General features: G+C 38.1%; 1 protein-coding gene across 17 annotated transcripts in view; it reads right to left on the reverse strand.

The window, feature by feature from the left end:
* Positions 1 to 25,335, reverse strand: part of LOC127965571 (E3 ubiquitin-protein ligase MYCBP2) — a 98,884-nt gene that overhangs the window by 36,493 nt on the left and 37,056 nt on the right. For 15 of the 17 annotated variants that reach the window (XM_052566396.1, XM_052566410.1, XM_052566408.1 and 12 more), the window contains exons 18-43: positions 24,637 to 24,741; positions 22,646 to 22,765; positions 22,414 to 22,495; positions 21,417 to 21,534; positions 21,102 to 21,306; positions 20,848 to 21,001; positions 20,456 to 20,628; positions 18,812 to 18,937; positions 18,412 to 18,539; positions 18,241 to 18,332; positions 15,569 to 15,703; positions 15,393 to 15,476; positions 15,204 to 15,300; positions 13,792 to 13,984; positions 12,572 to 12,846; positions 11,410 to 11,631; positions 11,134 to 11,325; positions 9,418 to 9,624; positions 8,102 to 8,239; positions 7,840 to 8,018; positions 7,610 to 7,752; positions 7,266 to 7,366; positions 6,890 to 7,108; positions 4,600 to 4,822; positions 1,244 to 1,362; positions 767 to 854 (exon numbers count right to left, since the gene is read on the reverse strand). In XM_052566396.1, coding sequence (XP_052422356.1) covers positions 767 to 854; positions 1,244 to 1,362; positions 4,600 to 4,822; positions 6,890 to 7,108; positions 7,266 to 7,366; positions 7,610 to 7,752; positions 7,840 to 8,018; positions 8,102 to 8,239; positions 9,418 to 9,624; positions 11,134 to 11,325; positions 11,410 to 11,631; positions 12,572 to 12,846; positions 13,792 to 13,984; positions 15,204 to 15,300; positions 15,393 to 15,476; positions 15,569 to 15,703; positions 18,241 to 18,332; positions 18,412 to 18,539; positions 18,812 to 18,937; positions 20,456 to 20,628; positions 20,848 to 21,001; positions 21,102 to 21,306; positions 21,417 to 21,534; positions 22,414 to 22,495; positions 22,646 to 22,765; positions 24,637 to 24,741 — 3,918 coding nt within the window. The remainder of the gene's footprint in view (positions 1 to 766; positions 855 to 1,243; positions 1,363 to 4,599; positions 4,823 to 6,889; positions 7,109 to 7,265; positions 7,367 to 7,609; positions 7,753 to 7,839; positions 8,019 to 8,101; positions 8,240 to 9,417; positions 9,625 to 11,133; positions 11,326 to 11,409; positions 11,632 to 12,571; positions 12,847 to 13,791; positions 13,985 to 15,203; positions 15,301 to 15,392; positions 15,477 to 15,568; positions 15,704 to 18,240; positions 18,333 to 18,411; positions 18,540 to 18,811; positions 18,938 to 20,455; positions 20,629 to 20,847; positions 21,002 to 21,101; positions 21,307 to 21,416; positions 21,535 to 22,413; positions 22,496 to 22,645; positions 22,766 to 24,636; positions 24,742 to 25,335) is intronic. The other 2 variants (XM_052566402.1, XM_052566401.1) reach the window with 1 other exon arrangement.

A 25,335-nucleotide genomic window follows, 5' to 3' on the forward strand; every position in this document is an offset into this window, starting at 1 on the left:
GTTTCCTTTTTCAATAGCTCAGATAGAGCTTTTCCAGTAACAAGCTATTTTTTAAGACTTGTTCCAGTGTAAAGTGACAAAAATTACTGTTTAAATTGTGTTAGGCTTTACAGAAAGCTTTAACCACCTCTCAGCTTTAAAAAGCTTGTTTCATTCTTGTGAATCACTTCATTTTGAAATTATTCATTTGTACATTCTTTTTTAAAGCAAATAAATATAGTTAAACTTACTAAATTTATCTACTATCAAAAGTATAAATTAAAAATGAATCCTTTTTTATCCATTAAAATCCTGTTACTCTATCTGAGATTAATTCAAACAACTTTATATGTAAACATGTAAATAAATACACTACCGTTCATATATTTGAGGTCAATATGATTTTTTTATGTTCTTAAAAGAATGTTTCTTAATCAAGGCTTCATATATTTGATAAAAATACAGTGTACATACAGAAACGCAGTAATAATACAGTAATACTGTGAAATATGTAATAGAACTGTTTTCCATTATAATATATTTTAAAATAAAAACAAATTCTGTTATGGCAAAGCTGAATTTTCAGCATCACTACTTCTTTAGTGTCACACAATCCTACTGAAATCAGTCTAATATGCTGATTTGCTGCACAACAAACATTCCTAAAGTATTATCAGTGTTGAAAACAGTTCAACAGTGGAAACTGAGATTTTTTGATGAATAGAGAATTTAAGGGAACAGAATTTACTTATCTTCTCCAGCACTGGCAAGCAGCAGTCATTCTTACCTATGGGTAGGGCAAGATCCTTTTTCATGAGTGCAGCTGCACACACGCTTCCCAGATAGGACAATTCCTTCTCCAGCTGAATAATTCCCTAAAACCACAGCCACATTTACATTACATTCTGATTTACAGCTACATGACAGGTGCATCAAATACATATGGACGGCATGGATCACTATTCCTTTCTCTGGTCAAAAACCATCTGTAATTCAGATGCTAGTAGTGGTAAATAACTTTTAGATGTCCAAGCTGAAAACGTGGACATTTCCACCTACATTTCAATACACACTTGTTGTGTGAACAACAGCACTGCTTATGTTTCTTTTCTTCACATTTCTGTAAATGTTGACCTGCAAATTATGTAATTTACCAATACAGGAACACATAGGGTAAAAAGAAGGGTAAATGGGCTCCTCAAATGTTAATACTTCATTTCATGCACTGGGCTCAGGTTTAAGACATTCATACTGAACTTCATACCTCATCAAGACCAGGATTAAACTCATAACCAACAGCTACACATTTGAATCCATAGAAACAGGCTTTCTCATCTTTCACATAATCTGATGCAGTTTCCAAGGAGAAGTGGGCTTCGTTACCTGATATTAGAGAAAGGGAATCAGTTATCGGGCACGTCTGTTAGTTTTTTATTACTGTCAGTGTTATTACAGTTAATAAAAGTAAAAAAATAAAATTATATATAACTTAATATACTAAAATAACAGAAAAAAACTAATGAAAAACTAAGAGAGACAAAAATAATTACTAAAACCTCAACTATTATTAAAATAAAAATGGAAAATACAAAAATAAAAACCGATTCAAAATTTTCAGTAAAAGAAATATTGTATCTCAGCAATACACAAATATAACTGATAAGGTATCATCTGTGCATATAAACGCAGTCCTCACAGAAATAACATTATAAAAACAATCCCAAAATCTTCCTGATTGGGATCTGGATATGATCTTTATAAAACCTCTGCAGACAAAATAAAGCTTTATGTGCTGACAAATGTAAAGACTTCCGCAAAAGGGCCTAGAAGTGATGTTAAAGGGTTAGTTCACCGAAATATGATAATTATGCCATTAATAACTCACCCTCATGTCATTCCAAACCCGTAAGACCTCATTTCATCTTCAGAACACAGTTTAAGATATTTTAGATTTAGTCCGAGAGCTCTCAGTCCCTCCATTGAAGCTGTGTATACTGTATACTGTCCATGTCCAGAAAGGTAAGAAAAACATCATCAAAGTAGTCCATGTGACATCAGAGGGTCAGTTAGAATTTTTTGAAGCATTGAAAATACATTTTAGTGATGTACGGCTTGTGAACGATTCACTCAAAGTAACCGGATCTTCTTGAACCAGTTCACCAAATTGAACTGATTCATTTGAAACGGTTCTCGTCTCCAATACGCATTAATCTAGAAATGACTTAAGCTGTTAACTTTTTTTAATGTGGCTGACACTCCCACTGAGTTCAAACAAACCAATATCCCGGAGTAATTCATTTACTCAAACAGTACACTGACTGAACTGCTGTTAAGAGAGAACTGAAGATGAACACCGAGCCGAGCCAGATAATGAACAAAAGATTGACTTGTTCTCGAGTCAAGAACCGTTTCTGTCAGACGCGTCCAATTTGGGAACCGAGGAGCTGATGATAATGTGCATGTGTGATTCAGTGTGAAGCAGACTGACACACAGCAGATCTGAACTGAACTGATTCTTTTGCTGATTGATTCTGAGATAATGTTATAAGCGCGGGTAAACCGAAGGCTTGAATCAAGGGCAATCATCGCCAATTACGCCATTATGTCAAGCACAAAAGAACCGATCAACCATTTTCTTCAACCGGTTTATTGAATCGAACTGTCCCAAAGAACTACTGGTGATCTGAAAACCAATGCAACCGGTTCTTCACTTGTGAAAGAGTCAGTCATTCGTTCGTTATCTGGCTCGGTTCATCTTCAGTTCTCTCTTCACAGCAGTTCAGTCAGTGTACTGTTGGAGTACATGAATTACTCCGGGATATTGGTTTGTTTGAACTCAGAGGGAGTGTCAGCCACATTAAAAAAAGCTAAAAGCTTAAAGGGGGGGGGGGGGGGGGGTTGGGAGGAAATGCTCATTTTCACTCAATATCCTCTTAATCTCGAGTACCTATAGAGTAGTACTGCATCCTTCATATCTCCAAAAAGTCTTTAGTTTTATTATATTTATAAGAGAAAAATAGTCTGTGCCGATTTTTTTCGGAAAAACACAAGCGTCTGGAGGCGTGACGTGTGGGCGGAGCTAAAGAATCACGAGCGCCAGTAGGCTTTTGCGTTGAGAGCGTTTGGAAGTTGTGTCATTACCGTGAGGAAAAAAACAAGGCATTACTGTGAGGAAAAAACCATCATCCAAAACAAACCATGGCTAACAGTCAGATTCAGCGTATATTTATGATCCAGAATCAGATCCAGAGGCTGAAACTGAACGAGAGCAGCAGCAGCAACGACTACAGCAGGACGTCTCTATGTGGTATGTATTGAAACTGTATATATTTGCTTAGCGGTTTTGGAAAATGACTAAGTTCCACTTTATGTCGTCTTTTTTTTTTTTTTAAAGGTGTACAAGGTTTACTTGATGTGCTTACGCGCCGATACCTAAGTTAACAACACAGAGATATTTGAAGCAGTTTTACTCACCGCCTGCGGTTCCAACACACGATCGTGACCCTTTTTCGTTTGGATTGCATCATCCTTAAGAAATAAACGATGTGCAAATCCGGCGTCAAACTGGGCCTTGTTTGTAAAACAAGCATCTTCGAAATGCAGGGAACAAACACAAACACTTGCACAACTCCGTTGATGCTCTGTAAAAATAAACTCCATCCACTGGTCCCTTAATGCTGTTTTTTTTTTGGTAATCTGTGCAGGGTTGCTTGCCCTCGCAACCAAAAACATTTCGTGACGCTCTCGCTCTGATCAGTGAATGTCTGTGCTCTCAGTGCTCTGCTCTACGGGAGCGTGCACTCTTCCGGCAGAAGTGCCCTTAAGACCCATATAAGGAAATTCCGCTCCATCTAACGTCACACAGAGCCATACTCGTAAAAAACTTTCCGAAACTTGTGACAAACCGGAAGGAGTATTTTTGGAACAGAAATACTCCTTCAAACGTACAACTTAATTTTTGAAACTTTGTCCATGTTTAGCATGGGAATCCAACTCTTTAACAGTGTAAAAAACTCAGTATGCATGAAATAGCATTTCACCCCCCCTTTAAGTAATTTGTGAATTAATGCTTATTGGAGACGCAAGCTGTTTAAAACGATTCAGTTCGATTTGATGAACTGGTTCAAAAAGATCCGGTTACATCGAGTGATTCGTTCGTGAACCACATCACAAAACTGCAGTGTTTTGAACTCACTCACAACAGACACGGAAGAGAAGACAATGCTTAATAAAGTCATAGTTTTTGCTATTTTTGGACCAAAATGTATTTTCGATGTTTAAAAAAAAAAAAGTACCTTTCTGGACATGGACAGTATACTATATACACACATTCAATGGAGGGACTGAGAGTTCTCTGACTAAATCTAAAATATCTTAAACTGTGTTCCAAAGATGGACTGAGGTCTTACGAGTTTGGAACGACATGAGGGTCAGTCATTTATTACATGATTTTCATTTTTGGGTGAACTATCCCTTTAAGTAAACAATCTCAATAAATGGGTTCTTATTAATAACTGAACATCAACAAATACTGACACGTAAACAGCATGTTAATCAGCATGAAGAATACGTTAACATTTATGAAGCTCTTCATTTGGCTGTCTGCGACATCGCTCTTACCTGGCAGCACCAAGACAGAGGTGGGCCAGCCAGTGGAGCCAGAGAACTTTTTGAGCTCGGTCCAGCTGTTGATGGTCTCGTGAGCCAGAGATTTGGAGCCGAGCCCAGAGAAGTGCATCGATCGGCTGGGGATCAGGAGACGGAGGACATCTTCTGGCTGTGCTGTGCCACACTGAGGATCAAACTCAATGGTCACCCAGCGAACGCAGTCTGGGAAGGAAACCTGGAAATCAGCACAGGGGGATGTGATTAAACCACTCTCGTTGAGGTACACTGGTCATACTGCATCTCAACTTGCAACAAGTTGACTGTACATTCTTGTACATCCCTGTACATCTTAATATTTAAGACTACAGTTTACATTCATGCACATTATTTTGCGTTCTATATTTAATTCTACAATATACATTTTTTATATTTTATTCTTATATTTTTATTGTTTACTTTTATTTCATTCTTACATAGCTTTATTTATGTATATTTTAATCTGTGTTGTTTTCTTTAATAATTGCACTGTCCATGGAGCGGACCTGACTCACATTTCACTGCTGGTTATATATGCTATATATAATTTTGTATGTGACGAATAAAAATCTTGAATCTTGAATCTTGACTGAATGATCTGGTTGGTTGTATAGGGTGCAGATAGGGAGTTGATAGGTTGTTCTGGGTGAATTAAATAAGATGTTGGTGGGGAATGAATATGATTTTTTTCTGGGGAGTTATTTTGGTGTTCTGGCGATTGTATAGGATGTTGCTGGGGAGTTGATTGGGTGTTCTGGGCAATTGATTAGGATCCTGGTAGGAACTGAATAGGATGTTGCTTGGGAGTTGTATAGGATGTTGCTGGGGGACTGATTGGGTGTTTTTGGGCAACTGAATAGAGTGTTGCTGGGGAGTCGATTGGGTGTTCTGGGCGATCGAATAGGATGTTGCTGGGGAGTCGATTGTCTGTTCTAGGCGATTTTATAGGATGTGGCTGGGGAGTTGATTGGTTGTTCTAGGCGATTAAACAAAATGTTGGATGGGGACGGAATACAATTTTGCTGGGGAGTTGATTGGGTGTTCTCAGCGATTGAATTAGGATGTTGCTGAGTTGACTGGGTGTTCTGGGCGATTGAATGGGATCCTGGTAGGAATTGATTAGGATATTTTTTTGGGAGTCGATTGTCTGTTCTAGGCGATTGTATAGGATGTAGCTGGAGAGCTGAATGGGTGCTCTGGGTGATTGTTTAGCCTGTTAACTGTCACTCACGTTTTTGAAGATAGACATGAATGTGCATGATACAAACCTAAATTTTTATAATTCATGACTGAAAAAATTTTGTAACATGATTTTGATGTGTCATTTACATGGTAATGCAATGTCTGATTTTAAAATGGGTTTTAAAGGATGAATTTTGATATTTTATGTTTTCAAGTGATATATAACTTCTGATGATTTCTAAAATGTGATAGAGAAAAAGGCAACGAGGAAGTCTATTTTTTAAACAAAGGTCAAAGCTCCTTTTGTAATGTAGATTTCTGAGGGTGCACTCTTTTCATAAATTGATCTATTACTTTTCCTACATAATTTTTAACAAAAAATATTGGTATAATATATATTTGGGAGTCTTACACCTTTCCAACAATATATAGTTTGTCAAGATTAGATTACATTTTTATTGTAATATAGTATAGTCAACGTAGGTGTCCCGTATACGGGACGGGGTGACATTTAACAGGTTAGGGTGTTGCTGGGGAGTTGACTGAGTGTTCTGGGTGATTGTTTAGGATGTTCAGGGTGATTATTTAGGATGTTGTTGGGGAGTTGATTGGGCGTCCTGGGTGAATGTTTAGGGTGTTGCTGGGCAGTTAATTGGGCTTTCTGGGCGACTGTTTCAGGAGTTGCTGAGGAGTTTATTAAAATTATTAGAAAAATGTGCATGAAAACCATTAATCAGTATAAGCGCGTGAAACCTTTCCCTACTGTTTAAATTGCAGTTTATGCCACCTTTGTGTCTTATTTATAACTGAATCTAAAACTTTTCGACCTGCATTTACATGTAATGACTGATTGGTCAGCATCTGTGGTTTTTAAAGTCTGACTACTTTTGTATGGTTATCAAGAACAGTCAGACAATGGTAACGTCATGTCCTGTAAGCAGTTTCTAAAGTGTCATGAGTGGTTGCTAGAGCTTTGCTAAGTTATTCTAGTTAGTTGGCAGGGTGGTGTAAACAGGTTGCTAGATCATAAATAGCCAGATTTGCCCATATTCTGTTGAATGTCAAGAAATGAGAACTAATGTACCTTGTACTGGGTGACAGCAGCCTGCTTGTAGGGGTGATCACTCTCTATGACAGCATAATGATTTGAGGTGGTGCAAGCTGACAGGCCCTGCTCTGGCTGGTTCCCAGTGGTGCTGTCTGTGGACTGGTTGGGATTGAAAGCAGGAGGGGCATATTTCTGGTTCAAGGCAGAAACAGCTGGAAGAAGCTCCTGGACCAAACCAAACACTTCCACCGCAGCCTAACAGAAGACAGTAATTACAATTTTAAAACAGTTAGGTGCTGAGAAAGATATCAGGAGAAAAAGGGAACTAACAATGTTTGACTTGGCAGAGGAGACTGATCATTATCACATCAAGAGCCAAGTTTGCTAATTACATGAAGAAAAACTCCCATACCTTAGGGACAGAGGCAGCCACAGGACCAATGTAAGCCAAAATAAGTGGAAGCAGCATTGAGAAAAGACTGGAGGAACTCAGGAGTTCTGGAATGTCTTCAACTGTAGAGACATCAGTAATATCAATGTATATCCAACAAATAACATTAAACAGTAATAATAATAATCTCAAATGTTAGCAGTAGGTAAGGTTTTTACATTTTTTGAAAGAAACCCCTTATTTTCAACAAAGCTGAACATTAGCATTAGCTCAACAAATGGTGTGCGTACGGTTTGGGACTATGATTTTTGGCAACCAATAGCAGATGGGAAAGTTAGTAGGAAGCCTACAGAAGTGATCCTCACCGTCCACAGCAAAGGCCCTGTGGAGGAGGTCTTTGGCCGCCCGCACCACCACACTGACTACAGAAAGAGCACGACTGCAGTTCTTGTCTTCTTCATTAGCTTTGCTTAACAGCTGTGATTGCAGGTCACCATCATATTCACTCCTGTAGCAAACAACCCGGATCAACAAGATGTAACATTTTATAATAGTTTTGATTTTTTTTAGACAGTGAAAGGATAAACGGACAGACCTGTAATAGAGAATCTGGGGGACCTGTCCTCTGGTCTGGTTGGTACCGTTGCTGCTCAGGCTGCAGGTGCTGAATGTGAAGGAAACTCCATCAGAGCACTGTACGGTGGTTATGCCTCCGTCCCCATTGGCTGTGCGGCTGCCATAGTTGCGCAGGCGGACTGCATATTTCACATTCTCCTGCAAGAGCAACAGGGTAGGAGTCAGTTTGTGTTGAAGTGAAGTTTATGCTCCGCGTGATTCATGTGTAAAATTCACAGCACCTTCAGAGGAACAGCTTTGTCCAGACGGATCTCAGCGATGTCACTGGGGGAGTCGTCAGTGCTGTAAGTGCCTTTGACCAGTTCTAGAGACGTCCATCTGTGGGAGTGGGCGGAATCTCCAGGGTGCTCCGTCTGAGCCTGATGAAACGGGACAGATGGACAGAACAGGAACACAGAGAAAAACAACAGGGTAAGACATTGGGACAACTCATTCACAAACACTCTAACTTACAGGAACAGTTCACCCAAAAACGAGTTTGTCTCAGATTTGGCCCCAAGTACCATATTTTGCAGAATATAAGTCACTTTTTTTGCATGCATAGACATCATATCAGTTCAAGCACTGCTAACATGACATCGCAGCCTATTCATCATCAAACAAAAATGCATTCAACCAAACAGTTACACAACTCAATTGAAATTATTTTTTGTACAACAGGGCAGTGCCAGTCAGTCTGACAGCTTCCCCATTATGGTGGTATATCAAACATATTAGTACCCATGTGAAGTTTGCTGTTTTACATGGATATTGTAACAAAGCCAGGTTTACAATAGGAAACAATCAAATGTCACATTATTAATATAAAAACAATAAAATAATACATTTTTGTTAAACTGAGAGGTACGTGGGCCCAGAAATTTGGATTAAGTTCATCTTTATATTCGGTTTGTTGAGCTGCTCACCCTTTTTTCCTTGATTTTAACAATATTAGTTGAGCTACAGTACCAGACTAAAGATTAACCCTTTTCTTTCGCTTCTCAATTTCTCACCATCTATCTTTATTGCAGGGGATTTCCACTTATTGTATGGCATTTAAACATTTATTAAAGTAGATTTTCCTTGTTTCAATCACTTTTAATCCTAACGTTTGCATTCTTTAATGTGGTCAAGTAGAATAACGCTGCGGATCAGCTATATTTTTACTTCTAAAAGTCTTTATTTGTTGAAAGACATTGGTCAGTGCAAGAAGACAATTGATGGTGAATTAGAAATGACTGGTCTGTGTGTCTGTACGGAAAAGCTGTATCTTTTGGTTTCAGTTTTTATTTCTCTCTGTACAGAACATTTCCCATATGCCACTTTTCTAGGACTTTCTGAATCTTGACAGACATGTTCACAATAAACTGTTGTTGTATAGAAAAGAGCTGTGTGAGGAATAATCCTCATTTTATGTTCCACCTTAAAATTAACATCATGCAGGTATGGAATCATATGAGAATGAGTAAATAATGACACAACATTCATTTTTGTACAAACATTGTACAAAAGTCTAGCATCCATGTAACATCAGGTCATGAAAACAAAATAGACTTACATCATCAGCGAGCACCTCCAGCTCGTACTCATGGATGCCTCCTCCTCCATACACACAGAAACCCACCAGCACCACCCCTGGCTTGTCCACCGTGAAGCAGATGGCATCGGGGGAGCCGTTCCCTGTGTTCCAGCTGCGTCCCTGGCTGGTCTTGGTGAAGCGGTTTGGGGTGGACTTCACAGAGTGCAGGGAGTTCAGCCCGTCCACCTGCACAACAATAAAGAAGTCTCAAAAGTGTTGACAAGAATTTACATTGCATTACACTGAAGGTTCAGTTGTGTAATTTTGGGGTGAACTGTCCCTTTAAGATGAAGTGTCACTTCTTTTCCCAGCAGGTGGCAGCAGGACAGATAACTGAGGGAGGATATTTTTGTTTTAAACAGGGGCCTCCATAAAAACTGCCACTTACAACCATTATTTTTATGAGCTACAGCAAACAGCAGAAATTGGATGCCATTTGTGCAACTCTATTAGTGATTTGTATTTCACATTTGGAAATGGACAGTGTTAAAGAGAAATAAAGCAGCTGTAACGCTCTTCATAACATACTCAAATAGAGCATGACGGGCCAGTTGCTATGGCAGCGAGCCAATGGCCTTTTCTGAAGGCGCTGGAAGAGAGATGGACTGCAGCAGACTGTTGTGGTCCGGTGGAAGACACCTGTGCGCATGACTAAGCTTCATGAATCCCGCATGAGCAGGCTGACATGGAATCTGCATGATTTACATTTGTATACTGATTTTAGATTTTTTTTTTTTTTTTTTTTACATTTTAGAAAAAAAAGTAATTCAAAGGATTTAAACAGGGTAAATGTTTAACGAAGTTGGAGTAGTACAGTCTTGTTGATCAGATTACAAAAAAATTAATAAAAAAGGTACTCATCAAATCAAAACAAATGATAAAATAAAATTAAATATCAGTATTTCTACAACAATAGTATCATAAACAGGTATTCAAGAGCAGGCTTTAAGATAGTTTAGATCCTACCTGTCCGATGACTAACACTTTGCTTATTTAAACGGGGAGTTATCTCAATTATCACCAGTAAAGTATGGAGTGCCACTAGGATCTGTCCTAGGTCCTCTGCTATTTTCAATATACATGTTACACATTGGCAATATTATTTCAATTTCCATTTAAATCATTAATTATACCTTACTATATTATTAAAAATATATAAATATTTCTTATTTTTTTCAATATTATATTTTTGTTATATTCTAATAATATATCATAATATATTAATCACTTTTTATCTCTCTTTCTCTCACACACACAAGCGTACATTATATGACATGCAGGATTTCCAACTCTCTGCACATACAATAAAAAAATTACCATATGAATAATATAGGAATAAAATATGACAATGTACACAAGTCAGAATTCAAATTATATAAATTGTATTTTATATAAAAATGTACCAGTTCTCTCTCTCTCTATATATATATAGAGAGAGAGAGCGAGCGAGAGATTTTAAATATACTTACATAGATCTGTCTTTATGTTTATATAATTTTAAAAACTTTATTTTAATATAAACCTTTTAAATAAAGGACATGGGACAAGGATGTTCAGAATAATTCAAAAACTGCTCTCTGGTTACAGTTTTTGCGTGGGATTCTGCCCATGAAGGACAAAGAGATGAGGAAGAGTGTGTGTGTGTGTGTGTGAAAGAAAGGAATGAGAGGTAAGCGAGGGATTTGTCCTCCTAACCTCAGAGCCGAGAGCAGAGGCGGTGAGCTCACTGACGATACTGGCCAGCAGGCCGCAGGTGTTGGACACCAGATGAGGAGAAAAGAGCTCAACCTCCTTCCTCAGACTCTTCCTTACAGGAAGCACCACAATGACAAGCATCTTCTCCAGAACCTCCCGGAAAGTCGTCATGCCCATGAGATTCTCTTCAGTCTAATATGATAAAGAGAACTTTGTAACTGCTTAGGCAGATAAACATGACCAAAATGTGAAAGATGAAAGGACGTTAGTACTCACGTGGCTGAGCTTCTCCATGTGTGCCACCAGCAGGGGGAAGCGGTGAGCGAGGGCAGAGTCGTTCTCAATGCTGACCTGCTTGACGAGGGAGCGCAGCAACACCTCCCCATCATACGCGATGGGCAAGACGGAGGTCAGCTTGACCGATGTGTTACAAAGTGCTGACATCACCGCGGCCAGCAGACGGCTGCTCGACGTGCGGAAGTTGGCTTCTTGAATGTCCTGAAGGTCAACATAAAGGTCATCGTTGTGATCAGTAGAGCCTCTGCTGCATCTATCTGGACTATGTCTGATACCAGCAAAGTGATAATTTATTTGGTCAGAAATGTGGAAATATATGGAAAATTAATTAATTTATTTATTAAATAAGAGAATCTCTTTGATTTAGTGTCCCATTGGAGATATTTTAGAGCTAAAATTCATCAGCTTTAAACCAGCAGTGTGAGCTGGGAAATAAAAGTGGTTCAGCTGAAAAAAAAAATCTGTTAAAGAGGCTCTGTAGGTGAATATCACAAAAAATTTACATATTTACATATTACATATTCATAATTAACTTTCAGACAAAATAAAATATACATGAAAATATGAATCATAATTACAATTTAATAATAATTACAAAAATAATATGTAGAAGTAAAATTTTACAAACACACATTTACAAAATAGCATTATAGTCAATTTATATAGAAAAATGACAGGTATAGCTTACGCTACATGTATACTAAATATATTTAAAAAATACATTGTATTGTACGTTTTTTAAATATTTTTATTACAAGTATGCACATTTCCCTACAAATAGAGAACATTTTAATTAAGTTATGTATTTCACATTATTCTCAATCACTTGATTTCAAACAGTATAATAAAATGAAAATAAAGCATTGTATTATAGAGCAAAAATTAAAAGCAGTATATTAACAAACAACCACTTTCAACATTTTAAAACAATAAATCATTATTTGGTTTTGCATTAGAATAATTTTTATACATTTTAGCTTGTAAATTATTTGTGAAAAATATTGGACTTTTTCTGGGTGAAATTCTGAGGTTTATTATTTAGATTCATCCATTTATGACTTACAGATTAGAAATGAGGCCACATCAGTCATCAGCTGATTTAAGAACAACTTGAAGCCGAAGTGTTGGTGATGGTGATTACCTGGTCCAGGCAGTTGAGCAGGTCACAGAGGCAGGCCCACTGCAGGGCCGGCGTGGGGTAGAATGAGTGGAAGCAGGCAGTGAAGGTGTTGTGGCACTCTTGCAGGACGGCCTCCAGCAGTGTGAGGGGTTGACTTAGATACCCCTGCGGGTCGTTGTCCAGCTTGGTCAGGCAGTTGTCCATGCCCTCTGACAGGATCTTCTTCAGGAGGCTGCGTGTCTTTCCTACACACTCCGCCAGCTTGCTGGACTCCTCCACTACCGCTTTGGTACTGGCTAGATAGGAGACACAAACAGGCATTATAAGACGCAATGTGGACCAGACAGTGTGACAACAGAAATCCTTGTGCAAGCTATTTTGAAATCTTTTTAGACAAAGTAAAGGAGTACAATCCTTCAGCATGTTCTTTTAATGCAAATGTCAAGGGAACAGGGATACTCTCCAAATTTGTGAATAAAGTCGTTATTTTTGTTTTCTTTGCTCACAAAAAGTATTATTTTATGTTGAGCCACTGATGTCACATGGACTGTTTCACTGATGTCCTTACTAGGTTTCTGGACCTGGGAACATTTCAGTTGCGTTGCTGACTACGGAGGGTAGGAGAGCTCTCTGATTTAATAAAAAATATCTTAATTTGTGATATGACGATGAACAAAGGTCTCACAGGTTTAGAATGACGTGAGTAATCCATGACAGAATTTTCATTTTTGGGTGAACTAACCCTTTAACACTAGTCTTTACGGAACAGTCTCAAAACTGAACATCTTTAACACTTGCCCAAAGCTGTCGTCTTCTTAATTACATGAACTTAAAAACCTAGCGTGACATGAGACCCTGACAATCAATATAGACTTCATCTGTCACTCCAGGGAACTCCACTTGTGACATCGACAGTCTGACTCAGCATGAAGTGACAGCACAGATTCAGTGTATAACTATATAAGTCCGGGTGACAAGGTCTTGTACTACAGTGTCAAGAGAGTGACAGCGGTGCTCAAAATCTATATTACTTAGGTGAGCGTCCCATTAGCTGGGTTTTAGCCAAAAGCTTCACTTATACAGTCACTGGGGTAACAGAATGAATGAAAGGGGCCTGTCTTAAGCGCACGATTTCAGCTTTAATAATGAGATGTACACTACAAAAATCATGCTGTTTCCAAACAGCTAATGGGGCACCACCTTAACGTCCTTAAAATGTGAGCAGAAATGGTGTGTAATACCAGAAATGGGGAAGATCTCGCAGATGTAGACGCGCAACAGTCGCAGGCAGCAGGTGCCAACAAAGCGCAGGCGCTCCAGGTCCAGAAGGGTGGCTGTGAACTGGAAGCCTTTGAGGCCCCTCAGCTCCTCCACCCCCAACACCAGCGTGGTCCAGCTCCAGTGCAGGACACTCAGCAGAGACTCGAAACAGTCCTGGGACACCAACAAACACACACAGCTGGGAAATGAACCAAGGATCTGAACTATTATTAACTTTAACTTGTTCGTTTGACTGCACAAAGCGGATAGGCCGCATGGAAAAAAAAGCACCAACAGTCAAGGGATTTCAAACAAGCAATAAAACACACTCAAGTACAAACCCTTTCAAATAGAACTGGTGCCAAATCTGTTGTTTGTTATTTATTTGTCTTTTTTTTTTTTTTTTTTTTTTTTTTTTTTTACAGGGCACAAGGATATTATATGACAATTTTAACTAGTGTTGCTAATATATCCATTTCTGGAAACAGCAGGTCAAAATATCAGCATGAGTACGTTTATGGGTCAATGACAAACAAGGTTACTTGAGATGAAAAGAAGATCTAATATATCTAAGAGTCTAATATAATATCTATATCATCACATTTAAAATGTGTGCCAAATTGTAAGTATATCTATGTCTATATATTATGCATAATTGTCTATTTATGTGTATATTTATGTTTCAAAACTTTTTGAAAAATATTGAAACAAATTTCAAACAAATATGGATTCTATGCTGCAACTATCGTGTAACAAGTAATGCTTTTAACACTCCAAAAAATTCATGAAATTTTGACTCTCATATATTTGTAATGTTTTCTTTTGGTTTTTCCATTTAACAACACTGCCATGAAAAAAAAAGGTCAAAATGTAGAGATTAAGTTGACTGATATATTATATACAGTATATAATAATTACTTCATTATGTTGGTTCATTTGGCAAAATCATTTTATATTATATTAAATTCAATACGTTATACAAAACTGCTTCACTGCTAGTTAAAAAAAATGAATTCCAGATTTACAGATATATTGTGCAGTGTAAGGAGCTTCATTGATTATAATGGAGTTTTGTGAGATTGCAATGAACTAAGATGAGTGACAGCTTGATTATGATTATTAAGGGAGTTTGCAAACGTGAAACCGATTTAATACAACAGTTTAATAAACAAGTTAATGTTAATTGATTTATATTGTCTGACAAGATTGTCTATTGCCTTATTTGGCTCTTTTCGTCAACAAAAATAGTTTAAGTCAAAGTAACAGCTGAGCCGCTGCGCATCTCCATTCAAACACAGTGGTGTTTAATTTATGAACAAACTGGAAAAACTGAAAAAACATTAAGCTTCACATTATAGGCCCATGAGCACTCATTGTGTTTTTGTACACATACCACAGACACGGTCCTGGCGAAAGAACGCTTGAGGATGTGCACAGGCTCACTGGTCTGCTGCTTTCCTTTGGATGCGTTACCATCATTAGAGGGCAACCTGGAAAACCAAAACACAAAACGTGCACGTGACAGAAAGAACACTCCTGATGTAGCTATGTTTCGAGTACAGCGTTGAAATTTCTCATGTACCTGTAAAGCAGCTGAGGAATCTGTCCAGCATTCACATCAGTACCGTTGTTTGATTTCTTTGAGCTCTTGAACTGAAAGACCACACTGCAGCAGAGAGTTCATGGTTATAACGATCGTCTTGACAGAATTATAATGCTGTACTGATCACACAGTCACAGTAATGCGTGTGTCTGTACCCGTCATCAGTGGTGATGGTGGCCTGGCCGTGAGAGCCGCAGTCACTGCTGGGTCCAGACACACGAGCCCACGCCACATACCACCAGCCCAGCTGCAGCAGCACAGGCTCATCGAACATCATGGCATACTTCTCCCTGCACACACCAAACAAAACATCAAAATAACATCAGTCTTTACCAGGCAGTTGCACTCAATGTCTTTAATCAGCTGGTGTTTATTTTTAACAGATCTAAGAAGTTAGTTCACTTCATGTTCAGTTACAACAGATGCAGCTCAAATGCATGGAAGCCCCTTTCTGCCACTGAATAAAAAATAAAAAGGTTATTCCAACTTTTAAGCTCACAATTCCGACCTTTTTTAAACTGAATTGTGAGATATATACTTGCAATAGCGAGTTATAAAGTCAAAAGTCAAAAACGAGCAATTCTGAAATAATAAAAAAAAAAAATTAATTGCTAGTTTATATCTTGCAATTCAGACTTTTTTTCTCGAAATTTGGAGTTAAGTCAGAATTGCGTGATATAAAAACTTGCAATTGCGAGTTAAAGACCAATTTCTTTTGTGGTGGGGGGGGGGGGTTCATATGTTCTCAGAGTTGCGAGTTTATGTCTCACAATTCTGACTTTATAACTAGCAATTGCGAGAAAAAAGTCTGAATTTCGAGTTTTTATCTTGCAATTGTGACTATATCTAGCAACTCTGACTTTTTTTTTTGCAATTGGGAGTTATAAATTAAGAATTGCGTGATATAAAAACTCGATATTGGGATTTAAAGTCCAATTTTGAGGGGGTGGGGTGATATGATCTTAGAATTGCAACTTTTTCTCTCACAATTCTGACTTTTTTACTCAGAACTGCTTTTTACGAACTTCCTTTCTCAAGAATTTTAAGTTTATAAAAAATTCAGAAATGCGAGTTTGTATAAAGCAGTTCTGACAAAAAAAGTACAATAACTTTTTAATAATAATAATTTTAAAAAGTCTTACCATACAATTTGCCTTCATTTTGAACAGAATATCTATCATTTAAAACTAATCAAATCTATATCTCTACAAAATATATAACTATATAAAAAAAAAAAAAAAAAAAAAATTGAAATGAGCAAGGATGCCCTGGAAACTAACTGGAATGAAATGCATTAGTTGAAATACTAAAGAAAAATTAATATTTTAAAGCCAAATTGTTTTTTTTTTTTTTTTTTTTTTTTTTAATTATCAAAAACTAATAAGACAAAAGCACATTCTAAAATTACTAAACCATAAAAAAAAATACAATGAAAATATAAAAATGAACCTGACTCAAAATATGAATATGCCGTTATATTGATGTATTACAGAATATATAAAAATACTATAATAGTATATAAACACCACAAAAATAAAAATGTTTCTAATTTTAAGATTGGCTCTGTTGGCTTATGTACATACAAGCAGTGTTGTAGTCGAGTCACCAACTGTCGAGTCCAAGTCGAGTCTCGAGTCTCAGTGTTCGAGTCCGAGTCCAAGTCGAGTCACCATTACCAGAGTTCGAGTCCGAGTCGAGTCTCGAGTCCCGTAGCCCTACTGGAATTTTTTTTTTATGTTTGTTTTTTTTGAGTAAATAATAGCAACGGAGTTGGTTGGAATTGAAGTCCATTATATGAAGAAAACATCCTGAAATGTTTTCTTTAAAATACATAATTTGAGAAAAAATGCCATGGATATCCTGGATGGCATTGGGAGTAGTAAATGATTAGGAAATTTTCTTTTTTTTTTTTTTTTTGTGAACCAATCCTTCAACACTGTATTACAGAAATACACTCGGCAAAAAAAAGAAACGTGCATATTACAATGAGTGTGAGGGTCTGTGTGTGTGTGTGTGTGTGTGTGATAGAGAGAGAGAGTGTGTGAGTGTTTGTGTGTGTGTGAGAGAGAGAGAGAGAGAGAGAGAGAGAGCGTTTGTGTGTGAGTGATCGAGTGATTTAGCGTGAGTGCGTTTGTATGTGTTCAAGTGAATGTGTGCGTGACAGCACACGGTTGGTCAGAAAGCAACGTGTAACTATAAGGGTCATTCAAATATCGCGTCTTTTGCACGCTCAAGTTCGTTATTTCCAATGTACTGTAGGCGCGCGGTATGCACGCTCATAATGGAAGTGTATGCGCGCTCATAACGGCAGCATCCAGGCGCGTCCGCACCGAGTTAAAAACATCTCAATTTTTCAGAATGCCGCAAGCGCACCATGGGTCATGTGACAAGAACTAACCAATCAGCTTCATCCTTTCCCGCAAGTGCCCGAGCGCTTTGGAAAAAAAGTAAAGTGAAAGTAAAGTGAGTTACGTCAGTGAGTGTGTTTTCAAGCAAAGAGAACGAGAGGTAGCAATGTCTGTGAGCGGCCGCTCTTGGGCACGAAACATTTTTATATCATTTTTAGTCAAAAACAACGTGATGAATGCTCGAGTCCGAGTCCAAGTACGAGTCATCAGTCCGCGAGTCCAAGTCGAGTCACGAGTCCAGAGAATGGAGTCTCGAGTCGGACTCGAGTCCAAATAATAGTGACTCGAGTTGGACTCGAGTCCGAGTCCAGGACTCGAGTACTCCATCACTGCATACAAGTAATTATAGCAATTATGTATCCGTTATCCTCTAGAATGAAATGATATATTCTTGGATGTACTGATTTACATAGCCTTACCGAGCAGCACAGTCGTATGCCAGAACATCTGTCTCGGCCAGCAGGTCTCCATCAGTCTCATGGTCTCCTCCATCTGGCCCCAGCTCAAACAGCTGCAAACACAATCACAGCTCTCAATCACAAACTCCTGAGAATTAAGTGGGCTATGGAGACACTTAGATAGCACCTGACCTTGATCTTTGCAGTGTACTCCCCTCGGCCACCAAAAAGACCCAATCCTCCTAACAGGATGTCAGCATCGGCGCAGAAGCGGATGGCCTCCACCGAGTGGGCAGAGTAACCCCAGCCCCCTCCGTGACCTAGAAAAAACAATCAACAAATGCAATCTGACTAAAAACCGTACTAAATTTAGCCTTCTTTTATTGCTGGAGGTTGCCAAGTGATTCTGTTTGTTTTTGATCGTAATAGATGTTCCTACTGATTCACGTAGCTTTTGAACATCTAATCACCCATTGTGTGTACAACTCATGTTGCTGGACGGTGTCAGTTTGCTGTCTGTGAATGTGCCTTAGTATAGTGCCTAATATGGTATCTGGTGATGTAGCAGCTGTATGATTATACATGAACTCACTCTCAAAGCGGTTGACCACGCTGTAGTCCTCTTTAGAGTAGACCTTCATCACAGCCTGAGTCTCTTCCTCAGCACTGGCCACACACATCTTCAGCTCCTGCATCGCAGCCAGTGTGTCCAGACACCCTGCACACAAATACTCACACACTACAACTCAAGACTCCAAAGCAGTTTTCTTCTTATTCTTCTTTTTTAAACTTTGGTCTACTTATAAATGTTCATTAATTTTGTTTTGCGTCAAAACATTTAAGTCATAATATAGTTTATTCTGTTAATTTCCCACTTCCGTCACTACCCTTAGAATAAAACTGTTCTAAAGTTTATAAGTATAATATAGTTTTTAAAATACTCGATCCTCTAATAACAGCCTTTTTACAAAGCAAGATAAAAATAAATTATTTTTGCTGCTCTTTATAATTAAAACAATTAAAAACTTATTATAATCCATTAATAATTAAATTATGATAATTTAAAACAATGTTATTATTTATTCATTATAATAATTAAACTCCTTACAATAATGTACTTAAAACACAAATTCCATGCAGTCTATGCAACCCTGCATAGACAGCAACACAACTGACCAAAGATGCTTTAATATATTATGCGTTTTATTACACCGTTGACGACCGCACAAAGTAGCATTATACATTATTACAGAACTTTCAAATGTATCTAGTATGATAAAACTAGTATAACGCATGACCTGACGGATCAGGAGCAGTCGACAGTGGCATAATAAAAGCTCTGTTGCTTTGGAGCTGTGTATCACGCTCGTTCAGCCGCCTCGTTTCGCTTCCACGGCTTTCAGCCTCACCCTGCTTCATTCTACTACGTTTATAAATCTTTAATACATGAGCTCATCCATGAACATGATTTCGGCCCGAGTCCCGTCGGATTGCATCGGCTGTGGGGACGAAGACGACAACTCCTACGATTCCACACTGGCATCATTACGCTACGCCTGTTTCTTTGTTTGTTTTGACTACGCACCCTCCAGTGGCCAAAACATATTGTGTATAAACATTACGTATTGTGCCTTTAATTTGAGAAAAATCTGGGCTAAAGTCATGTAGTGTATTCCAACCTTAAGGATCTGCAGAGCAGTAGGTGCTACACACAGTCAGAAATAGTAAAGGTTTAGCTGATTTAACCATAATTTACTCTTTACAATTGTTATTCTGTTCAGTGTTAAAATAATATCATCTATCCTAATTCCACTGAATTACTTCACCGTCACTGGATGAGACAAATTTCAGAATAGTAAAAAGGCGTGGCTTATATGAAACACAGTAAGCTACAAAACTGAGAGGGAGCTGTTTTTCTAACTGGAAAAGTTTTGAAAGTTACACTGTGTTACACAAAGTTTCCACAGTAAAATGATCTCTTATTCTCAAAAGATCCAGGGAAATTTGATTTGACAGACAAAGCTCAAAGACTGTCGATCTTGCTTAGACAACGCCAGTCAAGCAGCACCATTTCCTCTCTGTACAGCTTAGCTCGAGAAACTGCTAGCAAGCTCTGAATGTCCTACCATCATGTGACAGGCTTTGAGAATCAGCTTGACAAGAGAGTGCTGTGACCTGCACGTTAAACAGCAGTAGAGCTGAGGTAGTGCGTGGCAGTGTGATGCTGTTGTCGTACCCAGGATGTGCAGCGCTCCGTGGGAGCGGGTGGTGCTGGCGTGGGAGCCCGAAGGCAGAGCCAGCTCAGGACTCAGGATGCTGCAGAGGGCCTGGATGTCCGAGGCGGTGGGCACACGGGCGTCTGCTATCACCGCGTTATAGCAGCACATCTCACGTGTGGCAGGTAGGAATCTGGTAAAATGATAAGACGGCTTTAAGTGAGAAGATATAGTTTGGGGCACAAGTTAAGCATGCAGCATGTCATTCATCAGTCAATGTTAGAGAATAATTTATTGTCTGCAGAACAGATGTCGAGCACTGAAACCCTGAGAAACTGTGTACAGTTTTTTTTTTAGGTTGCATGATCGTAAAGGCATTATCACGAGTCTGCTGGCTCCAGATGAGCCTCACCTCCAGATGACATCATAGACAGGGTCCAAACAGAGACCGAAGCCCTGGAGGTCCTCCTGCTCGGAGTCATTGAAGGTGCGGCAGCTCCCGTCCAGTTTGTTGATCAGTAAGCATTTGAAGGGAGGAGGCTCAGATACCGATGTTGGAACCAAACCTAGAGAGGCCAGGACAGGAGGGAACAGTCAAAGGCTTTAACGGGAGACACAACACATGGGCTTTTGAAACCACAACATGGAGGCAACGAGAGAGAGTACCGATGATGTGTTTGCTGGCGAAGATCTCAGAGGTGGCCAGGATGTGTGAGTTGATTAGTGCCTCGTCGATTCTAAAGAAGGTTTGATCACCGCTGGCCCCGATCCACGTGGCTTTTCGGCCGTACTTGGCGCCAATGTTGGGCATCGGAGAGGGCTTGGCGTTCCAGTAGGGCATGTCTAGGATGGGCCGTCCTAACTGCCCTTTCTGTTGAGACGACATGAGATATATCTTCAGGTTCTTAACCAACATATGGATGGAAAAATCTTGAACTTGACTGACGAGAGAACAAGTCTGAGGTGGAACAGCTAACTTACAGAGAAGCTCCCGAAGGTGAAGACCTGTCCGTCCGTGAGAAGCACTGCAGTGTGGTTACTTCCTGCCGTCACCTGAGTACTGGGGCCGGGCAGAGCTTGCACCAGAGAGGGAGACCCCCTGTGTGTTTGGATAAAAATCAAAGTAGAATAGGTTAAGGGTTCTGTTGTTGTTGTAGTTATAGTTTGTTTGTTTTTATTTTTTTATTTTATAAAATTAAAGATTTTAATTAACTTAATTGAAATAAAGAAATCATCAAAATAAAAAACAAACAACTAAAATATTTAAAATAAATTAAATAATTTTGTATAAAAAATTTAATTAATATGAAACCAACAAATAAATACATATACATTAATATGTGTGTGTGTGTGTGTATGTGTGTGTGTGTGTGTGTGTGTGTATGTATGTATGTATGTATGTGTGTGTGTGTATATATATATATATATATATATATATATATATATATATATATATATATATATATATATATAATACAATATATAAATACATAAAATAAATATAATTACTTAAAACAATTAAATATTAAAATAAATTAAATAAAAAAACAATTAAAAACTAAAATGCATTTACATGCAAAAAAAATATTTAAAATAAATGAATAATTTTATGATTTAAAGTAAAATGCATAAATATATAAATACATAAAATTTAATTAAATTGAACTGTAACAATTAAACTATTAAAATAATAAAACATTAAAATAAATACACAAATATTTAAAACAAATAATTAGATAAAATACAAAAATAAATACAATAAGTACAATTAAATAATTAAAGTTATGTATATAAATAACGACAATAATTTAAAAAAATAATAATTACCATATATAAATAAAATAAAATTACATTTATTTGTTATTAATTTTCCTGCATTCGTAGAGTTCTGGGCTATTTTTATGATTGTAATTTTTGGAGATTGACAACTGTTATCACAAAAATTGTGTTAACTCCATTCCCTTTAAACCCTCATTACCTAGAATTAACATCTCCATGTCCGAGTTGTCCATGCTGTCCATAACCAAAGGTGTAAACATCTCCATTCTCCATTAACACCACTGCCAAAAAAACAGATTTACCATTACAAATGGACACATGACTTCAAATCATACTTGGCATATCAACAAATATCGACCCAAAGTAATGATGAGGCACATGAACGATGGCCTCCTGTCACATCATCAAGGTCAGATGTGATCTTGACTCACCGGAGTGGTGGAAACCACAGCTGACCTGCACGGCTCGCAGCTCACAGTCGAAGCGTACGGCCCCCGGAGGATATGTAGTGATCTTACTGGCATCTTTGTCCCCGCGTTCACTGCTGCCATCTGTAACACAGAAGAGAGTGTGAGCCTGGGCGGACGGACGGTAAAGGGCAGACAAGGACAGCAAGAGACATGATGGATGTCTAAAAGCAGCGAGTAAAGCCGGGAACTGTTAACTACCTGGGAAGAGAAATGACCTGGTGCCTCAGAGGAAAGGAGAAAAACAGAGAAGAAATGAAATATTGGCATGCGTGGACAGAGGTGGAACAGAGCAAAGGAGAGAAGATTAACTGAGCGGGAAGTTGTGATTGTATACAACTTTAAATTCCCTCTATCAAGGGTTAATAAAAGAGATCTGGCATTGACCGGAGGCACAGATCCAATGAAGAAACAGGAAAAGTTGACTCATTTCACTCCACACTGATTAAAATAGTGTACATCTGTAAATGTGCCACGACAGTGTAAAAGTAAGTGCAGCTCTGTGTCCCCTGCATGCAGAAATACACACAGATAATGCATTTTACAGAACAGAACATACTGTTCGATTTAGACCAGGGTCACAAATTCAGGATTCAGAGCAAAAATGCCACTGAAGGTGACAAAAATGCCCCACATATTTAAAATATCTTTGATCATATTTGATAGAATGTTATGAAATAATGGTTTTAGGGACATTGCAAATGACCAACATGTATCTGTATTCACTGGTGCAGCGGTAAATGTGGTTCAATTCGATCTGAAATGAACAGACTTTGTGTTGAATCGCATAAGAAAATGCCTTAAAAATAATGGTTAGTGGTAGAGAGGAATAGTAGAAATGTGGAATTTCTGTTTTATGTCATTCCAAAACCTATATGCTGTCATTATATTGGTTAATCTTTGATAATTCAGCTAATAATGTTCATTGTCAAGTAATCTTTTTAATTGGCTTTCAAGTTTAAATACAAAACTGGTTCTTGTAGGCGACATTATGTGATCAATTACTGAATTGATTATGATATTCAATAGCTATAATGGGAGAAGATGGAAGATCAAAGTCTTTTGTGGTGTTTAATTTACTCATTTAGCAGACACTTTTATCCAAAGCGACTTACAGTGCACTCAGGCTATCAATTTTTAGCTATCATGTGTTCCCGGGGAATCGAACCCACAACCTTGCGCTTGATAAGGCAATGCTCTACCAATTGAGCCACAGGAACAAAGGTGTTTGATAGTTGGGATCACCATGAACTAGAGGTGTCACGATATACCAGTATTGACAATAATCACAATATTAAAAAATATGATATTGATAATAACAATAACATAACAGGGTTAATACTCCAGTGCCGGTCACAGCTTCACACTACAGCGTGGTAGGCCAAATATTAAGACACATTCAGATGGAGATTCAGCATGGCTAGTATTTCAATGTTTCTTAAAATAACTACAAGACATAACGCTCTATTTATATTGGCCATGCACTAGGATTTATTTTAAGCCCTTGTAAAAAAAAAAAATCTTGACTCAAAATGATAAAAGTCAGACTTAGATGCAATTCGCTATTTTAAGCAGACAGCACATTTGGCGAACGCTTTTTTGTTTTGTTTTTGCAATTGACGCGGCATGACAAATCCCGAGTCCTGCTACAGTTCAGAAAGAAGAGCCGTGTTTGGTTTAATTGTGATATTTTCCACCAGACAGCGGGGTCTAACGGTTTAACAAACACACTGAGCACAACATTCAACATACGGCCAACTGTTTTTTATGTTAGAAGAGAACAGAGGTAGTAAAATAACGTTTTACTAACGACAGAGGAAGAGATGCAGATAGACAGAGACGCTACTGTGTCCAGAGAAAGCTGGAGAAGGCAGCAGAGGAGATTTTGTTGAAGGAAGGGAGAGAGAGGGGCATTATGGGGCTCCGGGTGGAGCCTGTAGTGAAGACCGCAGTACCTTTGAGTTTCTCCCGCATTAGCTTAAAGGCCTGAAGGGGTCTTAGTCTGGCTAGCACCTGCTCACGCTGGTTCATTAAAAGGGGGCCAGGGAAAACAAGGGGGCCTATGAGGGGAAAGAGAAACTTTCACATGCATGGGGCAAAGCATCTCACAAATGGAAAATAAAGTATGGTATATAACACATGGTGTATATAATGAGAAGGGAACATCCAGAAGCAAACCAACTCCCAGAGGAAACAAGCTCATGTGAAGTAGTTTAGATGTATGATGTATGATGTGCTCATAATCCAGGAGAATGGATGCACGTTGCCTGTCCATCAAATTCTCCTGTCATATTATGGTGTAAAATAAAAATTATTTTGTTTTTGAGAGCTGGGTGATATACCTAAAAACTTAAAAAATAAAATAAAAAATTGAGATTTTTAACAAAATAGCTGTTGCTGGCAAGTAGTAAATATTGATTAACATTAATAATTGATCCAAAATACCAGTAAAGACATTTATAATGTTACAAAAACAAATATTTTAATATCAAATAAATATAGTTTTATTCAGCAAAGAATCCTAAAAGAAATGGATCATTGTTTCCACAAACATATTAAGCAGTGCAACTGTTTTAAACATTGATAATAATTTGAAAAGTTTCTTCAGCATCAAATCAGCATATCAGAATGATTTCTGAAGGATCGTGTGAAAC

This window comes from Carassius gibelio, chromosome B9 (genome assembly GCF_023724105.1).
Source record: "Carassius gibelio isolate Cgi1373 ecotype wild population from Czech Republic chromosome B9, carGib1.2-hapl.c, whole genome shotgun sequence".
Taxonomy (NCBI): Eukaryota; Metazoa; Chordata; class Actinopteri; order Cypriniformes; family Cyprinidae; genus Carassius; species Carassius gibelio.